The sequence below is a fragment of the Electrona antarctica genome (genome assembly GCF_951216825.1).
Source record: "Electrona antarctica genome assembly, chromosome: 17".
In the NCBI taxonomy this organism is placed as follows: domain Eukaryota; kingdom Metazoa; phylum Chordata; class Actinopteri; order Myctophiformes; family Myctophidae; genus Electrona; species Electrona antarctica.
Genome location: NC_136798.1, coordinates 2,737,009 through 2,756,666, shown reverse-complemented (window position 1 = coordinate 2,756,666; position 19,658 = coordinate 2,737,009). Strand labels below are relative to the sequence as shown.

Sequence of the window (19,658 nt, the reverse complement as noted above, 5' to 3'; positions counted from 1 at the left end):
TAAGTTGTTTTAACATTAAAATTATGTTTGTCTACGTGGTCATTTCTGCCAAGTTGCGCAATAAACGTATTTTTTGTGTTGTTCATTGTGTTTCTCCCATGTTTGCTTTGGGCCAATAGCTGACATGATTACTAAAACTACAACATCAGTCAACCTGCCGTGACCCCAAACAGTAACAGCAGGACGCATGCTGCAGAAACAACAAAAAGACTCAGGACACTTGAAAGGTTTCTGCGGCCGCTTCAGATGAGGGGGTACCTGGAAAAATGTCTACCCCAAAAGGGGTACCTGGTCCAAAAAAGTTTGGGAACCCCTGAATTAGAGGGTATGCACGTGACATCATCATACCTGGAAGTTATGCCGGAACACCTACTGAGTGGCAAAAAAAACCCTACTTTCTGGCCTTGACAGCCCATACATCCAAAGTCCTATTTGATTGCATTAAATGACGTTAAGCAATGTTTAACTCACTTTTCCACTCGATTTACCATTCACTTTATGCATGTGCATACCCTCTATAGGGCAGTTTTCATGATTCTGAATCTATTCCAAGCATTAGTTTTGCACGAATACCACTCCTTGGGTTAAATTCGGCCATAAGCCACTTGCCCAAATGTGATGACCTCATCACATTTGTGATGACGGCTACGGACGTTTTTTAGCCCAAGGAGTGTTTTTCGTGCAAAACTAATGCTTGCAATGGATTCAGAATCATGAAAGCCCCCTAGTTTGACACATCACATCATGCTACTTAAGGGCCAGGCATAATTACATTTAGAAAATGTTGCCTTATATAGGTTGTTAATGGTATACAATTTACAATTTACAATTTACAATTTAGGCATTTAGCAGACGCTCTTAATCCAGAGCGATTTACATTAGGCAGGAACAAAAGTATGGGAATACATCACATACATAAAATGCATTTATCAAGAAACATGCGTAAGCTAAGAACGTAACTAGAACATATCTATATAATGACACTATACATATTAACTATACATATATACTATACTATGCTATACATATGTACTATGATGTGCTATGACTATATACAATGCAATTATTGTGCTGTCTACATAACACATAAAACCCCCTAAAAAAAACATTGCTCAATGCTCCCAGCCGGTCAGCAGGTGGATTCATGAATGTATGTATATAGACAACATTTTAGGCCAGTAAAAAAAAAGAACGCTATACCAAATTTCCCACTCCACACCCCCGACTGCTGGACTAGCATGTTATTACTAGCAATGTTTGGACATGTGTGCATGTGCACCCACCACCACGCACGTGCATGGGAGGGGGGCGTGGTGGAGGGGCCCAGAGGAGGAGGAAGGGGGAGTGGGCATGGCAAATTGACAATAAGCCCATTAATTACTTCATATTAGACTACACACCACTGTGTCAATCCAAGCTCACTGACAACTAACTGACCACTTGTACCAAAAACAAATCTAATTGACTATCATTCATAAACCACTACACCAGGATCATCCATGCAGCAGAAAAAAGTTAAATGTGCATAGTGTAAAATGCTAAAATCGACCCCCCAAGTATGAGAACACACGCACACGCACACGCACACACACACACACACACACACACACACACACACACACACACACACACACACACACACACAGAGCTCAGAGCTGACATAATCTCCTACGGTAAGCTTCTGTCACTAAGACCGCTAGGAATGTGTGTATGCTAGTAGAAACATGGCAATACACAAAATCATAGTTGCGAATGAGCAGCTTATGTAATACGACAACAATTCAAATACTACTTTCTCCCGCAGCCATTTCGGTTCAGTTCACCCCAATCCAGAAATGTTGTATCGTTCATTCAAATCAAAAACAAAAGATCAGCGCCTGATGGAGGGGAAAGAAACTGGTTGGAATAACGTGTTCCTTCCACGCGCTACGTCCAACCAGGGAAACTCCCCCCTGTCAGGTGTAAAGGAGCAACTTGGACACTCAGGCATGAAGGAAGCATGAGTTCAAGTCCGTTGCTCTCCCCATGTCCCCCATATATGGGGACTATAGGCTGGCGGAGGGTGTGTAGAGCCCAGGATCACAATAGATAATTGACACAGGGGTGAAAAATGGGTTACAAAATCATGGGATAAAAAATATATTAAAAAAAAAGATCAAAGACAAAGTAATAAATTGCATACAGTTTTGTCATAATTAATTCAGCACAATACAGGTACAATACAGACTACTGGGCATACACACACGCACGCACGCGCACACAGACACAGTAGTACAGTTAGACAGACAGACTACTGGGCATACGCGCATGCACACACACACACACACACACACACACACACACACACACACACACACAACGCAACCCTATTATGGTTTCCCATTAGCCGGCCTCTCCTCTTTCCCCTCCCACATACATCCAGCGCTGGGCAGCAGCAGCATGTGCTTAGTCATGTCCATGTGTCCATGTGCTTAGTCATGTCCATGTGTCCATGTGCTTAGTCATGTCCATGTGCTTAGTCATGTCCATGTGTCCATGTGCTTAGTCATGTCCATGTGCTTAGTCATGTCCATGTGTCCATGTGCTTAGTCATGTCCATGTGTCCATGTGCTTAGTCATGTCCATGTGTCCATGTGTCCATGTGCTTAGTCATGTCCATGTGTCCATGTGCTTAGTCATGTCCATGTGTCCATGTGTCCATGTGCTTAGTCATGTCCATGTGTCCATGTGCTTAGTCATGTCCATGTGTCCATGTGCTTAGTCATGTCCATGTGTCCATGTGCTTAGTCATGTCCATGTGTCCATGTGCTTAGTCATGTCCATGTGTCCATGTGCTTAGTCATGTCCATGTGTCCATGTGCTTAGTCATGTCCATGTGTCCATGTGTCCATGTGTCCATGTGTCCATGTGTCCATGTGTCCATGTGCTTAGTCATGTCCATGTGTCCATGTGCTTAGTCATGTCCATGTGTCCATGTGCTTAGTCATGTCCATGTGTCCATGTGCTTAGTCATGTCCATGTGTCCATGTGTCCATGTGTCCATGTGCTTAGTCATGTCCATGTGTCCATGTGCTTAGTCATGTCCATGTGTCCTCATCATGTGCTTAGTCATGTCCATGTGTCCATGTGCTTAGTCATGTCCATGTGTCCTCATCATGTGCTTAGTCATGTCCATGTGTCCTCATCATGTGCTTAGTCATGTCCATGTGTCCTCATCATGTGCTTAGTCATGTCCATGTGTCCATGTGTCCTCATCATGTGCTTAGTCATGTCCATGTGTCCATGTGCTTCGTCATGTCCATGTGTCCATGTGCTTAGTCATGTCCATATGTGCTTAGTCATGTCCATGTGTCCTCATCAACAGAACATATCCTGTACACTAGCACTGCTCTAGCACTGCATGGTGTTCTGTTACTCTCTGTGGCCTGGAAAACAAAGGCATTACACCATGGAAAAGTGTCTTTCCAGAGCCTGTGCCTATGCCATCTGACATGCCTCCATCACTTGAACGTCAAATATGGCATTTATTTGCAGCATATCTTTGCGTATGTACAGAATAGATGCAATATTCAATCCAGAAATGTAAAGCCTTAATGCCAGCAACAACCCATCCTCTAAACGGTCGCGCGCAGCCAGCAAGTTAGGGCCGGCAACCAGACACTTTTAGCCTCTAGCCGACCTCTCAGCCAATAGGATTGGGATAGCATTGCAGCCAGTAAGTTGCAACAACAACCCACTAGTCTTTATCACGTTGCACGCCTATGTTATTTCACCAAGGGATTCTATCTAGTCTGCGGACCCCCGCGCCGACCTCCGCGGGGACCACCGCTGTACCCGCGGACCCCCACACAGACTACCGCGGACCCCCGCGCCGACCTCCGCGGGGACCACCGCTGTACCCGCGGACCCCCACGCAGGCTACCGTGGGACTTCTTCATACCTGCCAATCATATGTCCCGTCAAAGGCTTAATGGAAAAGCACCTAATGATGAGGAAGATAAAGATGATAATGATCTACATCAGTGGCCTCTGGGTTCCTTGAGGAGCTTCCAAAATGGCCCTTACCGGTCTGTAACTCTGACGGGAGCCCTTGAAATTAAAACGTAAGAGCCACTGGTCTACACTGCTGCTGCTGATGATTATGTAATAATGCAAAGCCAGTGGAGGCTGCCTGTGATTGTGGTGTAATCCTGCTGGTCTGAATCCTCACCTGCAGTCGGGCGCGGGGCACCAGCGCGTGTCCGGGTCCGCCGCCAGGAAACGCCGCAGCTGGTACTCCTCGAAGCGCTCCAGGAGCGCCTGGTCGTCCAGGATGTCACGGACGTCCATCGGCGCCAGCGCCTCGGGGCACTGCGGGCACGCGATGCCCACGCGGCTCTCCGAGATCTCGATGCGGAGGTACTGCCGCAGGCAGTCGGAGCACGTCCGGTGGGAGCAGGACGAGAGCCGCGGGAAGTGGCAGCGCGGCTGGCTGAGCAGGCACAGCGGACACTCCTCCAGGTGCTGCTCCTCCTCCAGGAGCTGCTCCTGGCTGGACGAGGACAGCCCGGACAGGACGCCGGTGGAGCCGCCGCAGTCCGCCGTGGAACCGCCGCACTCTGCCGTGGTGGTCGCGCCACCTTCCTCGCCCGGCTGGTCAGCCGCTGTGGTGGTGATGCATCCTCCTCCTCCTTCTTCTCTTTCTGTTCCAGAGACTCCTGATCCTCCTCCAGCCTCTTCTGTTGTGATGTTCTGGTCCTTGGAAGGCAGCATAACGTCAATTATTGGGAGTGCATTGGTTAAACCATTTAGGCCTGACGTCGAAATTTATAAAATGTCTTCTAAATCCTGACAGTTTTCTGTCAGGATTTGCGCCACATTTTCACGATTTTTTCAAAAATAGCAGACCTACAAGCTCGTAGCGCGCCACTTGGTGGCGCGCTACGAGCTTGTAGATCTGCTATTTTTCAATAGCTAAATTATAACATAATGTTTAAAACACCAAAAGGGGTTCCCGCCCAAAATGGGTTCATCAAACGGCAGATTAAAAGAATAATCAATTTTAATAAAATAACTGATTTTATTTTCATGAATAGCAAAAACGTCACAACATGCTGTGAGCTTGTAGATCGGCTATTTAATAATTTATGCTATTTTGCATGACATTTTCGTGTGACAAAGTATAATTGGGCGTAAGCAGATAATCAGACTAATCAATTTAGTCTGAGAGTGATTTATGAAAACGTAATTTTAATTTATTCATTATTAATTTGTTGATATATTAAAACTAGATTGTTTGCAAAGAATGAGAGAAAAATCGCTACCTGTGAGGCCACTCTACACTTATTCCCAAGACAAAGAAGGCATTGTTTCAAAGTTAGGATTGGTGGTTAGCGCAGGGAATATGTGTATCTGTGAGCGTATGGGTGTGCTGTGACGGGATTGGATACTCATTTGGGTTATTTGGTTCCTTGGCAACAGAAAGGATTGAAATTACTTAGTAATTAACCCATTTAGACCTGAGGACGATTCTACAAATGCCTTCTATCCTGACAGTTTTCTGAAAAACCCATGTTCTCAAACATTTTCATGTCAAGTACCCCCAAAAGTATCTGTATTTGGCCGCCGACCCCCATCTGAAAATATGCTGTTCCAGGGACCCCCCCAGAAGAATATGTTGTTCCAGGGACCCCCCAGAAGAATATGTTGTTCCAGGGACCCCCCAGAAGAATATGTTGTTCCAGGGACCCCCCAGAAGCAAAGATATGAGTTAAAATGTTTGCTCTGAAAGAATATATTCAAACATTTGGGCCACATTTTCAAAAATGTTCAAAAATAGCACTCGGTGCCGCGCTATGAGCTTGTAGATCTGCTATTTTTCAATAGCTAAAGTATGACATAATGCTTAAAACACCAAGGGTTCCCGCCCAGAATGGGTTAAACAAACACTCTAATGGATTTGGTTTATGTAGATATGAGGTAAGATGGGAGCAAGCACAGTTAATGATCTACATTCTACAATGTCTCCCAGGCAGGTGCATGTACTCAAAATGAGTTTGTTTTTGAAGCAAGGTGCATGTACTCAAAATGAGTTTTTGAAGCAAGGTGAAGTAGAGATATAATCCTCTGATAATAAATAGGCACAAATCAAGACATTTGGCCCCATCTTGGGCGCGCCTTTCCCTTTATCCCTAAACTTATCTGCCATATTTTACTATCTTGAAAAACCTTTTATAATAGTTCAACTAGCCGATCTACCTCGACACGCTGTGAGCTTGTAGATCGGCTGTATGAACTATTTTAAAATGTTTTTTAAAATAGTATTAAATGGAAAATACGCTTAGAGATAAGGGGTAAGGGGTGGCACAAGATATAGCCCATTATCTATGCATTATTAATTTATTTACAATTGCCTGATTATTTACAATGTATGATAGCAGCCATTTTACCAGGACTAATCTGCTTTGTTTTTGTTAATTTGTGTGCTAAAAGTGTGATTGTGAGACATGTTTTGCCATATACTGAGATAACAGAAGCAACAGCTAAAGATGACTGACAATACTTGTTGTAAATAGTAATTATATAATATAATAAGCAAGTAAGCAAGTAACACATAGTTTTTATTTTTAAAATAGTGCTTCACTCACTGACTCGCCCACTGACTCGCCCACTCACTCAGACAAATCTAGAATGACCTGTACAAGATTCTAAACTTGCTGTTGGGTGGAAACTCCATATGTCCAAAACTGTTACTTTTCAGGATTCAGATTCAAAAGTAGCAAAAACAGCAACGTACAAACTCAAAAAGCATCATAGATCGTCTATTTGAGTCTATGTTTGTGTGACACTGTTTGTGTGACACTTCGTCAAACTACGTCAAACTACAGTCAAACTACACATACACTACACCAATCTGGGCATAGATTTGTTTGTATTTCCTTGCTAACTAAAGTATTCCATAAGTGTGCGCGGGGCGGACATGGTCGCCTCAGAAAACAAGGAAGCGTTGATCAAATAGATTACATTTTCGCCGGTTACTGCATTGTCTATTTCTTCACTTCAAAATGTTTTCAAAAACATTCTTGAGAGCAACGTTTAGTCGTAAATTACATGGTGTGTTTGTTGGATACGGCACAAAATCAAGCAGCGCAGATTGATATGAGCAGGTGCTCTGAGTCTTTGATTAGACACCACTGTCTAATCAAAGACTCAGAGCACCTTGCTTATTGAGCTGTTTGGGTCATTATCCAGAAATAACACTGCTGAAATTCAGTGATTGACCAATCAGAATCAAGCATTCGACCAAGCTGTGTAATACATACGGAGTTGCAAGGTTTCTTCCCAACAGCGACGTTATGTACCTAAACAGTAATCACAAGGCTTCCTCTCTCTCACCTGCTCTGGATGCTCGCTGGGAGTCAGGGTGATGGCCACCTGGTCCTTGGGCCAGGCGTCCATGGGCCTCGCCTCGGGCCTGGCCTCCGCCTTGGGCTTCCTGCTGAAGAAGTTCAGAAAGCTCAGGGGCCCCGCCTGCTGCTTGGGCCTCTTCATGGTCTGGCGTCAGAGCGGGAGCTGCAGCTGAGCTGGGGTGGCCAACGACCATGGGCGGGATGATTGCAGCTGTGTGATTGCAGTGAGTGTATGTGTGCGTCTATGACGAGTAGTTTTGGTGTGTGTGCGAGTACGTGCGTGTGCGTGTGTGTGTGTGTGTGTGTGTGTGTGTGTGTGTGTGTGTGTGTTTAAGCGTGCGCGGACACACACCGCACACAGCTCAGCTTCTCTGTGCAGGATAGAAGCTCTCGGGTACGAGACAGCTAGAGTGAGACAGAGAGGAGTAAAAGAGAGGACCGAGGATGAGGTAATCCCTGATGGAGGAGAACATTTGACCGATCTGGATCTCTTCCAAGGCCATGGGAGTTTGATTTTCTTTTTACTCTCTCCCGTTTTTTTTCTCTCCTCTTCTCCTCGTCGTCGACCCCACGCTCGTTCTGAGCTAGTTCAAAACAATGTCCTTCTTCATCCTTTAAGTCCCCCTCTCTGTGGGTGAAGGCAGGCAGTCCCTTATCCTGCAAAAAGATAGTACAATATTAAAAATGTGCAGTGCAAATAATTCCTTTGCACGCTTCAGAGGAGACATTATGTATTGAATTATACTGTGCAAGCCTTGGTTGGCTGGGGAACTGCTAAGGAAATAAAAGGCAAAAATCGCAGGGAATGGAGAAATTATGTATGTCAAGGGAAAACGGCAAATGTTCCACACCGGTGACTAAATAATCAGTTTGCCAAACAAAAAGAAACATGAAGCTGAAATTATTTTGATGACCACATTTTTTATTCTTTCATTCACGAATCACTTAAATCCCTCATGTTAAAGGAAAACTAAAACAGTCTCCAGCATCTTTTTGTGTCAAACCTCACTGTGTAATATAAGCTTTACCTCACACTAATATACGGCTGTCACAAGGGAATGTACAGTACCTCTCTTAATGTTAGGTTTGTGGTGAGAGGTGATAGTTTGCCAAGCTACATTAAAGTATATGTTAATGGCGTTTAGAAGATGTATAACACTTTCCTGGGGGTCTTTATGTGTGTAATTTGTGGTTTTAGATATTTTAGATTTTAGCAGTGAGCCCAGTGTCTCTGATGTCATGGACACTGGGCTCACTTCCTTCCTGGACTACAATTCCCATAATGCTTTGGTGCACTGCTCCTCCTTGTGGATAGGGGGAGGGCTGTCTTACTGAGACAGTAGATGTAGTCCAGGAAGTAAGTGAGCCCAGTGTCCATGACATCAGAGACACTGGGCTCAAAGACCCCCAGGAAAGTGTTCTACATCTTCTAAACGTCATTAACATTTTTTCTTTGCAAAAAGGGTGAAGTTTCCTTTAAGTAAAATGTTCATGGAATATCTCAAAATAATGCTTAAAAAAAGAATGCTAATGTATCTACTGTAAGTTTCTTTTTTGAATAGTCATTCAATTCTAATTGGATTCAAACAGGCAATGGCGCAAAAAAAAAGGGAAAAAAATAAATCAGTGATCTAGGCTTCACTCATTCTCGGGCACGAGCAATAAAGTCAAAGGGATGAGACACAAAGTAAAGGCCAAGAAGAGATGGACGAGGTGATGCTGGTGGGTTGAAGAGGAAGAGAGGCCCTCTCTGACTCTTCCACCCATCAGGGGAGGAGATGCTGGTGGGTTGAAGAGGAGGAGGCCCTCTCTGACTCTTCCACCCATCAGGGGAGGAGATGCTGGTGGGTTGAAGAGGAGGAGGCCCTCTCTGACTCTTCCACCCATCAGGGGAGGAGATGCTGGTGGGTTGAAGAGGAGGAGGCCCTCTCTGACTCTTCCACCCATCAGGGGAGGAGATGCTGGTGGGTTGAAGAGGAAGAGAGGCCCTCTCTGACTCTTCCACCCATCAGGGGAGGAGATGCTGGTGGGTTGAAGAGGGAAGAGAGGCCCTCTCTGACTCTTCCACCCGTCAGGGGAGGAGATGCTGGTGGGTTGAAGAGGAAGAGAGGCCCTCTCTGACTCTTCCACCCATCAGGGGAGGAGATGCTGGTGGGTTGAAGAGGAAGAGGCCCTCTCTGACTCTTCCACCCATCAGGGGAGGAGATGCTGGTGGGTTGAAGAGGAAGAGGCCCTCTCTGACTCTTCCACCCGTCAGGGGAGGAGATGGACGAGGTGATGCTGGTGGGTTGAAGAGGAAGAGAGGCCCTCTCTGACTCTTCCACCCGTCAGGGGAGGAGATGCTGGTGGGTTGAAGAGGAAGAGGCCCTCTCTGACTCTTCCACCCATCAGGGGAGGAGATGCTGGTGGGTTGAAGAGGAAGAGGCCCTCTCTGACTCTTCCACCCATCAGGGGAGGAGATGCTGGTGGGTTGAAGAGGAAGAGGCCCTCTCTGACTCTTCCACCCGTCAGGGGAGGAGATGACAGAAAAGACAGCATTCATTCTGAATCCATGGGGTGACAGCATTCTTTCATAATCAGGCACTGTGAGCGAGCCAAAGGGGCGCATTAGTTCGTTCACATAACCCCAGCCCAGAGTGATTAAAAAAGCTCAGCTGACATCTCTCTCCACACTGACACTATGTGAAATGAGTCTGTGAGCTCTTTTAGCTCGTCTAGTATTTGCCAATTCCCAAATCCCAATTAACTACCGGTAATCTTATGTAAATGTTAAAGCAAAGCTGGTTTAAAAACATACACAGCAACCTTCTTTTAGACAACTCCTTAGGTATATAGTATAAAAATAAAAATAAATGAATTGTTTCTTTAACTTAAAAATTAAGTTCTATGACATGCAGTTATACGTTGCTATGTTTTACTTTGAACAGGAATACACACAGAAATCTGTATTTACACAATATTTGCATAAACATACAGTTTTCTGCTTACAATCGGGTTGTGTAGTAGTAGTAGTGATCTTTTTGAGTGGTGCAAGTGCAACCACTCCAAGGAACAGCAATGTCCGTGTTAACCTATGTGACTACCTACAGTATGTGACTATGTGACTATGAGTACCAGTAGGGGCAAAAGTGGCGCTGTTGTGCCAGAAACACAGAGAGATAGTGCTGCACTGTTGCCTGCTAATGAGAGAGAGAGAGAGACACGGGTGTGATTTTTAGCATACAAGATGATGTGAGCAATATAGCTTTCATCATTGTGACCATAGGTCGCAGTTTACTATGACTGACTACATTTCATGTCAGTCAGTCACATCTCATGTCAGTCAGTCAGTCCGTCAGTCACGCCTCGACGACCTTATATGGTCGTCGCCATATATGAAGATCGCGACACTGACCTCATCAAACCCTGGATAGCCATACTGGATCATCATCACCTAGATCTGCATATATGGAGCCGGCCAGCAACTCTACATCTGACCTCAAGGACACCATGTCGATCTGACCTCATCAAACCCTTAGATCTCCATACATGATGGAGCTGACCTGATCTGACATTCCATATGTTGATGCTTCCCCAATCCCAACCCGTCCTTCCTCTTCAATGTCACCCTTTTGACTGATACCTGTCCATTCAAAGTCATTAGCGCAGCCGCGCCCGACAGCCGGCGAAAACTAGATCGAGTTCTCAACAGGCAAGAAAATGAAGGCCCGGCCCTACCTGGGCCCTAACTGGGCTGGCACGAGGCCCTGCCTGGCCTTACTAATTACTAATTAGCACACATTTTACGCTCTACCCGGCCCGAAAACGCCCATATATGGGCATTCCCAGACCTGTTATTTCAACGCGGGTCACGCTGAAACTATCCTTTGTAGTCTCTGTATATAACTTTTAAATGCTAGTGGTGTAAGAACCACTAGCAAGACGACCACTTTAACTCACATCCCATGCTATGTGATATTGTGAATTATACTTGCCTGTCTCACTAATCCCAACAAGGCACCGACGGGGCACGCACTAGCGGAAGTGGAACGATCTACAGTCCAGACTAAAATCGGCATTGAAAGTTTGCTTGAGAAGTTTCAAAAGGATCATCTTAGATGTACAGTCCAACACCTGCACATGTTTGGATATGTACTAGCCTACCGCTATGTTCATGCCTAGATATTTATTATGTCGGTTCAGATCGTGTATTTTTCCCTGCTACTAAAAAGTAGGACTTTGGTGAGGTGTTGTATTCATTCATAGGTACTTTAAGGTGTATTCTGGATGTTGTATTTGCTGGTCCAAAATGTAACATTGACGATGTGGTATTGAAGTGTAATTTTATTTCTGCCTCTTGGCCAGTTCCCACTTGTAAAAGAGACGCAGTCTCAATGTGTTTTTACTGGTTAAATAAGTAAAAAAAGCCTGGCAAGCTAGCGCATGCAAACCAATCTAGGAGTAATACAGGAAATGGAAACGGCGGGAAACCCTACCAGGGTACGGACATGGAAACGGAGGGAAATATCTGCCTTTAGTACACAGCCTTCGGAGGAGTAAAACTACTCTACTCGAGTAACAGGCTGAGTAGAAATACTTACCGTGGAGCAATCCTACCTTATTAACCTCATTGACTGTTTAGTCACGTACCTGAAAACATTATCTGAAACCTAAAAGAGAAGCCCGAGTTAAACCTTACTCACCTGTTGGAAATCCCTTTCAGTTACCGCAACTATACCTGTGATGATTTCAGATGAATTAAAACCTACCTGTGATGATTTCAGTTCAATTGAAACCTACCTGTGATGATTTCAGTTGAATTGAAACCTACCTGTGATGATTTCAGTTGAATTGAAACCTACCTGTGATGATTTCAGTTGAATTAAAACCTACCTGTGATGATTTCAGTTGAATTAAAACCTACCTGTGATGATTTCAGGTGAATTAAAACCTACCTGTGATGATTTCAGGTGAATTAAAACCTACCTGTGATGATTTCAGTTGAATTGAAACCTACCGACGACAACGGCAGCTTATCAAGTTTCCCCTGTGAAGATAACTTTCAGTCGGGCCATGCTTACCTTTGGCTGCAATTCCCCCTGAAAAAGTTGAAAAGTGACTAACTGTAATTAAATTTTCTGTGAATAAATTTGTCTGGTTTGGCACCTCGTGAACACGTGACTCCTGACTGAGTCATGGTGTATCGGTCGTCACAATACCAATCACGAAAATAACATAGACTTGCCATGTAATGAGAGAAGGGAAAGTTCTAAGTTACCGGTAGCCTATATATTTATTTTTGCAAAAAGAAACAAGAGATAATATTGAGCCATATGCCCTCACTGCAACAACTCCGTAACAAGAGTCCAAGACCCAGTGAATGATTTACTCTTTTCAAATGACACACTAAGCCCATGTACACACTTTTCATGCCTTAACCCATAGGCGGGAACCCCTTTTGGTGTTTAAAGCATTATGTTATACTTTTAGCTATTGAAAAATAACAGATCTACAAGCTCTTGTAGGTCTGCTATTTTTGAAAAATCATGAAAATGTGGCGCAAATCTTTGGATATATATTATTTTATTACAGAGCGAACGATTTTAACTCAAATCTTTGCTTCTGGGGTGGGGGTCCCTGGAACAACATATTTTCAGATGGGGGTCGGCGGCCAATTACATAGAATTTTTGGAGTCCTTGACATGAAAATGTGTAAGAACCACTGACATAGAAACACTGTCAGTATTTAGAAAACATTTTTTTAGAATCGTCCTCAGGACAAAATGGGTTAACACTGATACTTTAGGGTCTCAAGCTTTTTCATGTCAAGGACCCCCAAATTAATATATATTTTGGCACAGATCCCCAACTGAAAATCTTTTTTGACAATTATTTTCCCAAGTTTTTGGTTTATCAAATAACCAACGTATACAGCCCCACTTTTACACCCACTGCTTTACAGTATGCTGAAAAAAAGATAACACAGCTTTCACAACTAATTGTGTCATCTCCTCTTGGTTGTTAATCCGCTCTAATTTCCCCAACATCCATATTCCACGGAGACTGACTTTTGAGTCTGCACATCCGAGGACACTGCTGTAGAAAACACACACCAGAGAGTACAGATATTCTGTATATTCATAGAATAAATTCTCTCACATAAACACATCAAAATTAAAGCTGGAATAGTTCATCGTTAACTTCTCATTGTATAAGGGAGTGGATTTTTCACTCAGCACATTCACAGTTTTTAATCGTTACCTTGCATGGATCTCACACTGATTTGGCTCGCCGAGAGTCACTGTGCAGGCAGTTCATACTGACTGCACTAAAAATAAGTTTAGACGATACTGAACATTAATGCATTAAAACAGAATCACTACAATAACGTAACCCATTTAGACCTGACACTAGATTCTATTCTACAAAATGTCTTCTAAACCCTGACAGTTTTCTGAAAAACCTATGTTTCTATGTCAGTGGTGCTCAACCTTTTTCATGTCAAGGACCCCCAGAATTATATGTAATTGGCCGCCGACCCCCATCTGAAAATATGTAGTTCCAGGGACACAGTTTTCAAGATCTTTCAAAAATAGCAGACCTACAAGCTCATAGCGCGGCACTCGGTGCCGCGCTATGAGCTTGTACATCTGCTATTTTTCAATAGCTAAAGTATAACATAATGCTTAAAAACACCAAAAGGGGTTCCCGTCCAAAATGGACACACTCACACAGGTCCTTATACTTTTCTGCTAGATTGGACAACGTAGGGAACGCAGTAGTAAATACACTTGCATCACTTGAGACATGTCAGTGATGTTTGATTCAAGAAGACCCTTTACATAAACAGTATTAGCCCCATATATCACTCCTACTGTGTGCATTACATCTGAAGACATTCTATTTCTAATATCAAAATATCTTCACCATCCCCCAGTAAACCATCCACGCTACTGTACTGTATATCTCAAACTGACCCTTTTCCTTTCACTCCACAAACCCTTTATAACAACCTTACCATTCTCTGTCCGTCTAGACTGGACTATTATGAAGCGTTGGGCAAATGTCACCCAAAATAAGCTCACCCACCTATCAAAAGCCCCAGAAACAGAACACACTCTCGCACGCACGCACGCACTCACGCACGCACGCACACAATAGCTACATAACCACAACATTCAGTTGCCAATAACTCAGTGTGATTCTCTTCCAAGCTGCTATTGTTCTGATTTTTGAAAATGTTGTAAAAGAAAATTGATACTGTTGTCACAAATACAAGGTTAGGGTCACTCACAATATCAATATTGAGGTTTCTCAAACATTTCGTGATATTTGATTATATCCATATTGCCCAGCCGTACTCGGGAATCATCTGAATCAAAGTCTGTCTACCAGAGGAGCTCCAAGAGTTCAACCAACTTCATCAACTCTCTTCAACTGTAAGCCCTGTGGAGAGGAAGAGGAGGAGGAGGAGGTGAAGGAGGAGGTGGAAGAGGAGGAAGAGGAGGAGGAGGAGGAGGAAGGAAAGAGAGGAGGGGGAAGGGAGATCCTGCTTTAGTTGGTTAATGTCCTTCTGCAAATTACTCCGGGGAAAATACACCAAGAAAGCGATGGACACAGATGCTGAGAGAGGGGAAACACATCTTCAGTTTATGGCTTAATGCTTCTCTTTAGAGAGCATGTGTGTGCATGTGTGCATGTGTGCATGTGTGCGTGTGTGTGTGCGTGCGTGCGTGCGTGTGTGTGCTGGTCTGCGTGCATGCGTGTGAGTGAGTGGGCGAGCAACATGGACTATGATCATGGTACATTTGGTACATCATGAAAAGCTCATGGTGGTGAAGGCTACACAGGACATACTGTAGCATCCACTTATACATTGACCTATCGCTTCAATCCAACACTTTTGATGTTGTGCTTCACTCCCTTTCCTGCAGGAATCCTGGCCAGAAAGTGCAACCAATATTACGTAAATAAATCCATAAAGGTGTTGACATTCTTGAGAAGCATTGAGGACCCGGATTATTGAGAACAAAATCCAGTGAATTGGCAAAATTGCCAATGAATTCTAAATCCATCAAATTAAAAGTTGATTCCTTTCAACAAACTCTTTATTAGTTTGCTAGGCCGGGCAGTGCATGAAAAGCCGCAAAGCTCACCATAGTTTCCTCCACAACAACACAGCTTTTTGAGTGGTGTAAACCACTCCTACAACTGGCTTTTGTGTGCAGAAAAAAATGAGCATGGTTGCTATGTTCAAAATAATTTCTGACGTAATTAAATCACACCCGGGTGAACTGGATGACCGTAGCAACCATGCTCATTTTCTCTGCACAAAAAAAGCCAGTTGTGAAATCACATCCAGGTGTGATGATTTCATTACGTCAGATCAGAGCTGATCAGGCTATATAATACCTTACCTTATATAATACCTCACATCGGACAAAAACTCCAGCTGAATCAACTTCATGGTCACAAATCATCACATCAGAAGACGAGTCTACCTAGCCAAAGATCTTTAACGTCAGACATTACGTCAGACCACAGCTGATCATGCTATATAAAACCTTACACCACTCAGTTCACACGGGTGTGATTTTTTTCTCTAAGGCCAGTGTTATTATGTTATTATGTACAGCAGCAGCGGTTTGGCCACCAGGAAAAACACCTAGACCTTCAGAGGATAGGTTACCATGCCACTGAGAGGCACCCACCCTTGTTGTTGCACAGGGGGCCATGGTTGTTAACTTATCATCTCTGGAAACTGTTAATATTCAAAATTCATTCATTCAAACCTGTATTTATTCTCGAAAGACATTGAGGTCACCCTCATTTGCAGTGTCGTCGAGAAACAACATCATTTCAAAGCAATAAACAAAAAACAGAACAGCAACATTTCATCATCGCGTGATGTAGCACGCAACCACGCATGTTTAAAAACAGTTGCAGACACTTGGGGGTAAGTCTGCAATCAAAGCTTTAAATTGACCGTATGTTACGGGAGAACAGATCTTTAATCATTTGAAGTGATATTATTAGGTTGTTATTAACTTTTAGGACATTTCAAGATCCAATCTGCAACCAACTATAAATCAAAGCCCATATACAATGTGCTTCTGGTGCTTAGGAACTTACGGAACATCTCTGACTGGAAGGCAAACTGCATGGCCCTCACATTGGCCTGCAGACATTCAAGCTATACTTACTGTTACTACGTAGTAGGTTTATAACAAAATGGTAAATGGTGCATTTATATAGCGCCTTTATCCAAGGCGCTTTACATAGATTGTGCATTACATTCACCCATTTATACACACATTCATACACCGATTGCGGCGGAAGCCATGCAAGGTACCAACCAGCACATCGGGAGCAATTTGGGGTTCAGTGTCTTGCCCAAGGACACTTCGACATGTAGACAGGAGGAGCCGGGATTCGAACCGCCGACCCATGGATCATTGGACGACCTGCTCTACCTCTTGAGCCACAGTCGCCCACATTGTGTTATTTAATAGCATAATCCCCCCAATGGGCATAACATCCTTATTATCACCTGTGGCTGTTCAAAACCAAAGGACTCATTGGCTGCACATAGTGCACAATCTTGCTAACAACAGACAGACAGACAGACAGACAGACAGACAGACAGACAGAGTGTCAGACAGACAGACAGACATCACTTTGCCCCCAGCAGCAGCAGCAGATCCTTCTGCATAATGTACAAGGGCTGCCTACAGCTGGAGTCCTCTTATATGTTGTCATGCTACAGTAAGCTATATATAGTGTATCAGACAATTTACTATACAGTACAATGAGAAGCACATGTGCTCACGCGGGCACGCACACAACACGCACGCACACGTGCATGCACACACACACACCCACACACATGATACCTGTTGCAAAACAAAGTAAGGTAGCCTATACAAAACAGAGGGAGTGGTAGTCTGTGAGACTTGACAAAAGGGCCTTGCTAAAACCCATATGATATCATGTCCACACAGAGATATATATTTTCTTTTATTTGATCTTGCATTTGAAACCGTACAAGCCTGTGATCAGATGCACTATACAAATAGATTCTGAAGTCAAAGTTTACTGCTTCATAATTCTCTTTAATCTTGAATATTTCATTAATCACCCATTTTTAATTATTCAATAAGCCTGCATTGAAATTAATCAATTTAAAATTAGCCTCGAACTAATAGATTACACAATCCTCTTTGTGTTGGCCCATAACATCTGAATGACAGGTTTAGGTATAGGTTTATTTATTTAGCACATAGTATAAAAAATAGACAATAGCCTACATATCAAAGAACAAAAATACAATGCAAGTACACAAACTTCTGCCCCATCACCACCGTTTATCTTTAAAATGCCAGTTTTGGAGCCAGCTGAGTTTTTAGTTTTCTGTGAACTAGAGTCAGAGCATTTAGAGTTTCTTCAGGTTATAGTAGGCTGGCTAGACTAGACTATACTACAGTAGCCTCATGACACTTGTTGTCCACGAGTAGTTTCGACGCAATAGGTTGGTTCACACGGACGGTCAGTTTACAGACCCAGTCTACGGTCTACCCTGCAGGGATAACCATGATACACCATATTAAATGTCTCATCACTGACTGGACAGACAGTGGACACTAGCCTACATCAGCAATGCGGGTTTCGGGAGAGCATGATGTGAGCGACCGCAGGGCCCGCGGCATCCCTGGCCATTACGCGCAACAAACAAGCAGATGGGCCTTCATTCGCTGCATTTATAATAATCTAATCTAAAAATGAGACTTGTATTAAATAACCACACAACTGCCAAACGAACTGAAAAATATATATATTTCAAAATACAGTTTCAGGAAGAAACTGAAACTTTAAAATACAACCAAAACGGGCATACAACCGAAGTTAACCGTTGTCATCATCCCCCCAGTCCTGTTTTTAAAACAATAATATGCACACATATTTAATTATTAAAAAGGGGGGTCTGTCCAGGGCATCAGTAAGCTATTGCAGGGAGTGGCAAGGTTATTGGACTACGTATTCGATTTGATCTGACTCCAAGTCAAACCCCCGTTATAGGCGGATCCGTTACTGACAGCTAATGCACCAACTATACACAGCCGCTTCAACGTCTGGTCAAGGAATAAGATAAAACACAATTTGCATTACGTAAACGGTTATCTTACCTCTCTCTAGCGCGTTCTCTTTTGCAGACTAGAATCGACCAATGGCTCCTCCCCTTGAGGACCAACCAGTATGACAGAAACCCTCCCACTCCCACACCTCCTCCTGTCTGCCTTTACAACAGATCATCTGAACCAACCAACATCAAACATATCCCGGATAGGGAGTGGTGGATTTGGTAGGATGGCAGCACGGTCCAAGAAGAGACGGCGCCGCGGCGGCGGCATGACGCGGTTCTTTGCGAGGAGAGGGAGAGGAGATCCCCGCCGGTGAGGTAGAGCTTCCCCGGGCCGGTACAGGCGGTTACAGCCGGGCAGCACTGCTGTGAGGGGTTTTTGCATCGGCCTGCCTGAGGGAGGCATACTGCAGTGACACGGACCAATGGGATGACGTGTAACAGGATCTCCAATTCATAAATAACGCCCCCCCCCCCCCCCCCCCCCACACACACACACACTCACACACACACACAGGCCAGGACAGACCAGTCTACACATTTTTTTCAATAGAATACCTCTGACTCTGATCCGTGTCAAATGTATTGATTGATTGATTGATTGATTGATAGATTGAAGTTTTTATTTCACAGAATGCAGAATGGGTACATTCCAAACCACGACAGCACAAGTCAGTACAAAAACTGTTACTTTGTGGACGATCCATGATAAAGCATTACACTTATTTACTTTTACAACAGGGTCCACCATTTTCAATTCATCAGAACATTTAGAGACAAATATACACTTTAATTAAAAAAAAAAAAACAGTTAAATCATCATATAAAAAAAGCAACGAAGGGAAGAAACATGTACAGTATGCATAGGGAGAAAGGGGTGCGGGGGGAGCTCAGACTTAATTTACAGTGGTGGTTTTGAAGTAGTCAAGGGATTCACATGTCTTAATGGCCGTTGGTAGGGCGTTCCACATCGTAGTGGCATAGGAGCGAAATTAATTTAATCCCTTGTTTGAGCCAAATCTGGGTTGCACGTGGTTTCCAATAGCAATTTGGGCATATTAGGCCGTAGAGTAGAATAGGTTACGAAACCATGTGGACCTTGGGATACATCACTGAAGATACGTCCCAGGTGCATCGATGCAATGTATTGTTGT

At 43.8% G+C, this 19,658-nt stretch overlaps 1 protein-coding gene across 2 annotated transcripts in view; it reads right to left on the bottom strand.

Annotated features, from left to right (window-relative positions):
- The window catches only part of LOC306940711 (E3 ubiquitin-protein ligase RNF19A), a 34,243-nt gene extending 15,388 nt beyond the window's left edge, over positions 1–18,855 (bottom strand). Inside the window, exons 1-3 of one of the 2 annotated variants that reach the window (XM_079525841.1) lie at positions 18,551–18,855; positions 7,375–8,045; positions 4,211–4,737 (exon numbers count right to left, since the gene is read on the bottom strand). In XM_079525841.1, coding sequence (XP_079381967.1) covers positions 4,211–4,737; positions 7,375–7,530 — 683 coding nt within the window. In that variant the 5' untranslated portion in view covers positions 7,531–8,045; positions 18,551–18,855. The remainder of the gene's footprint in view (positions 1–4,210; positions 4,738–7,374; positions 8,046–18,550) is intronic. The other variant, XM_079525842.1, reaches the window with a different exon arrangement.
- Positions 18,856–19,658: the final 803 nt, after the last annotated feature.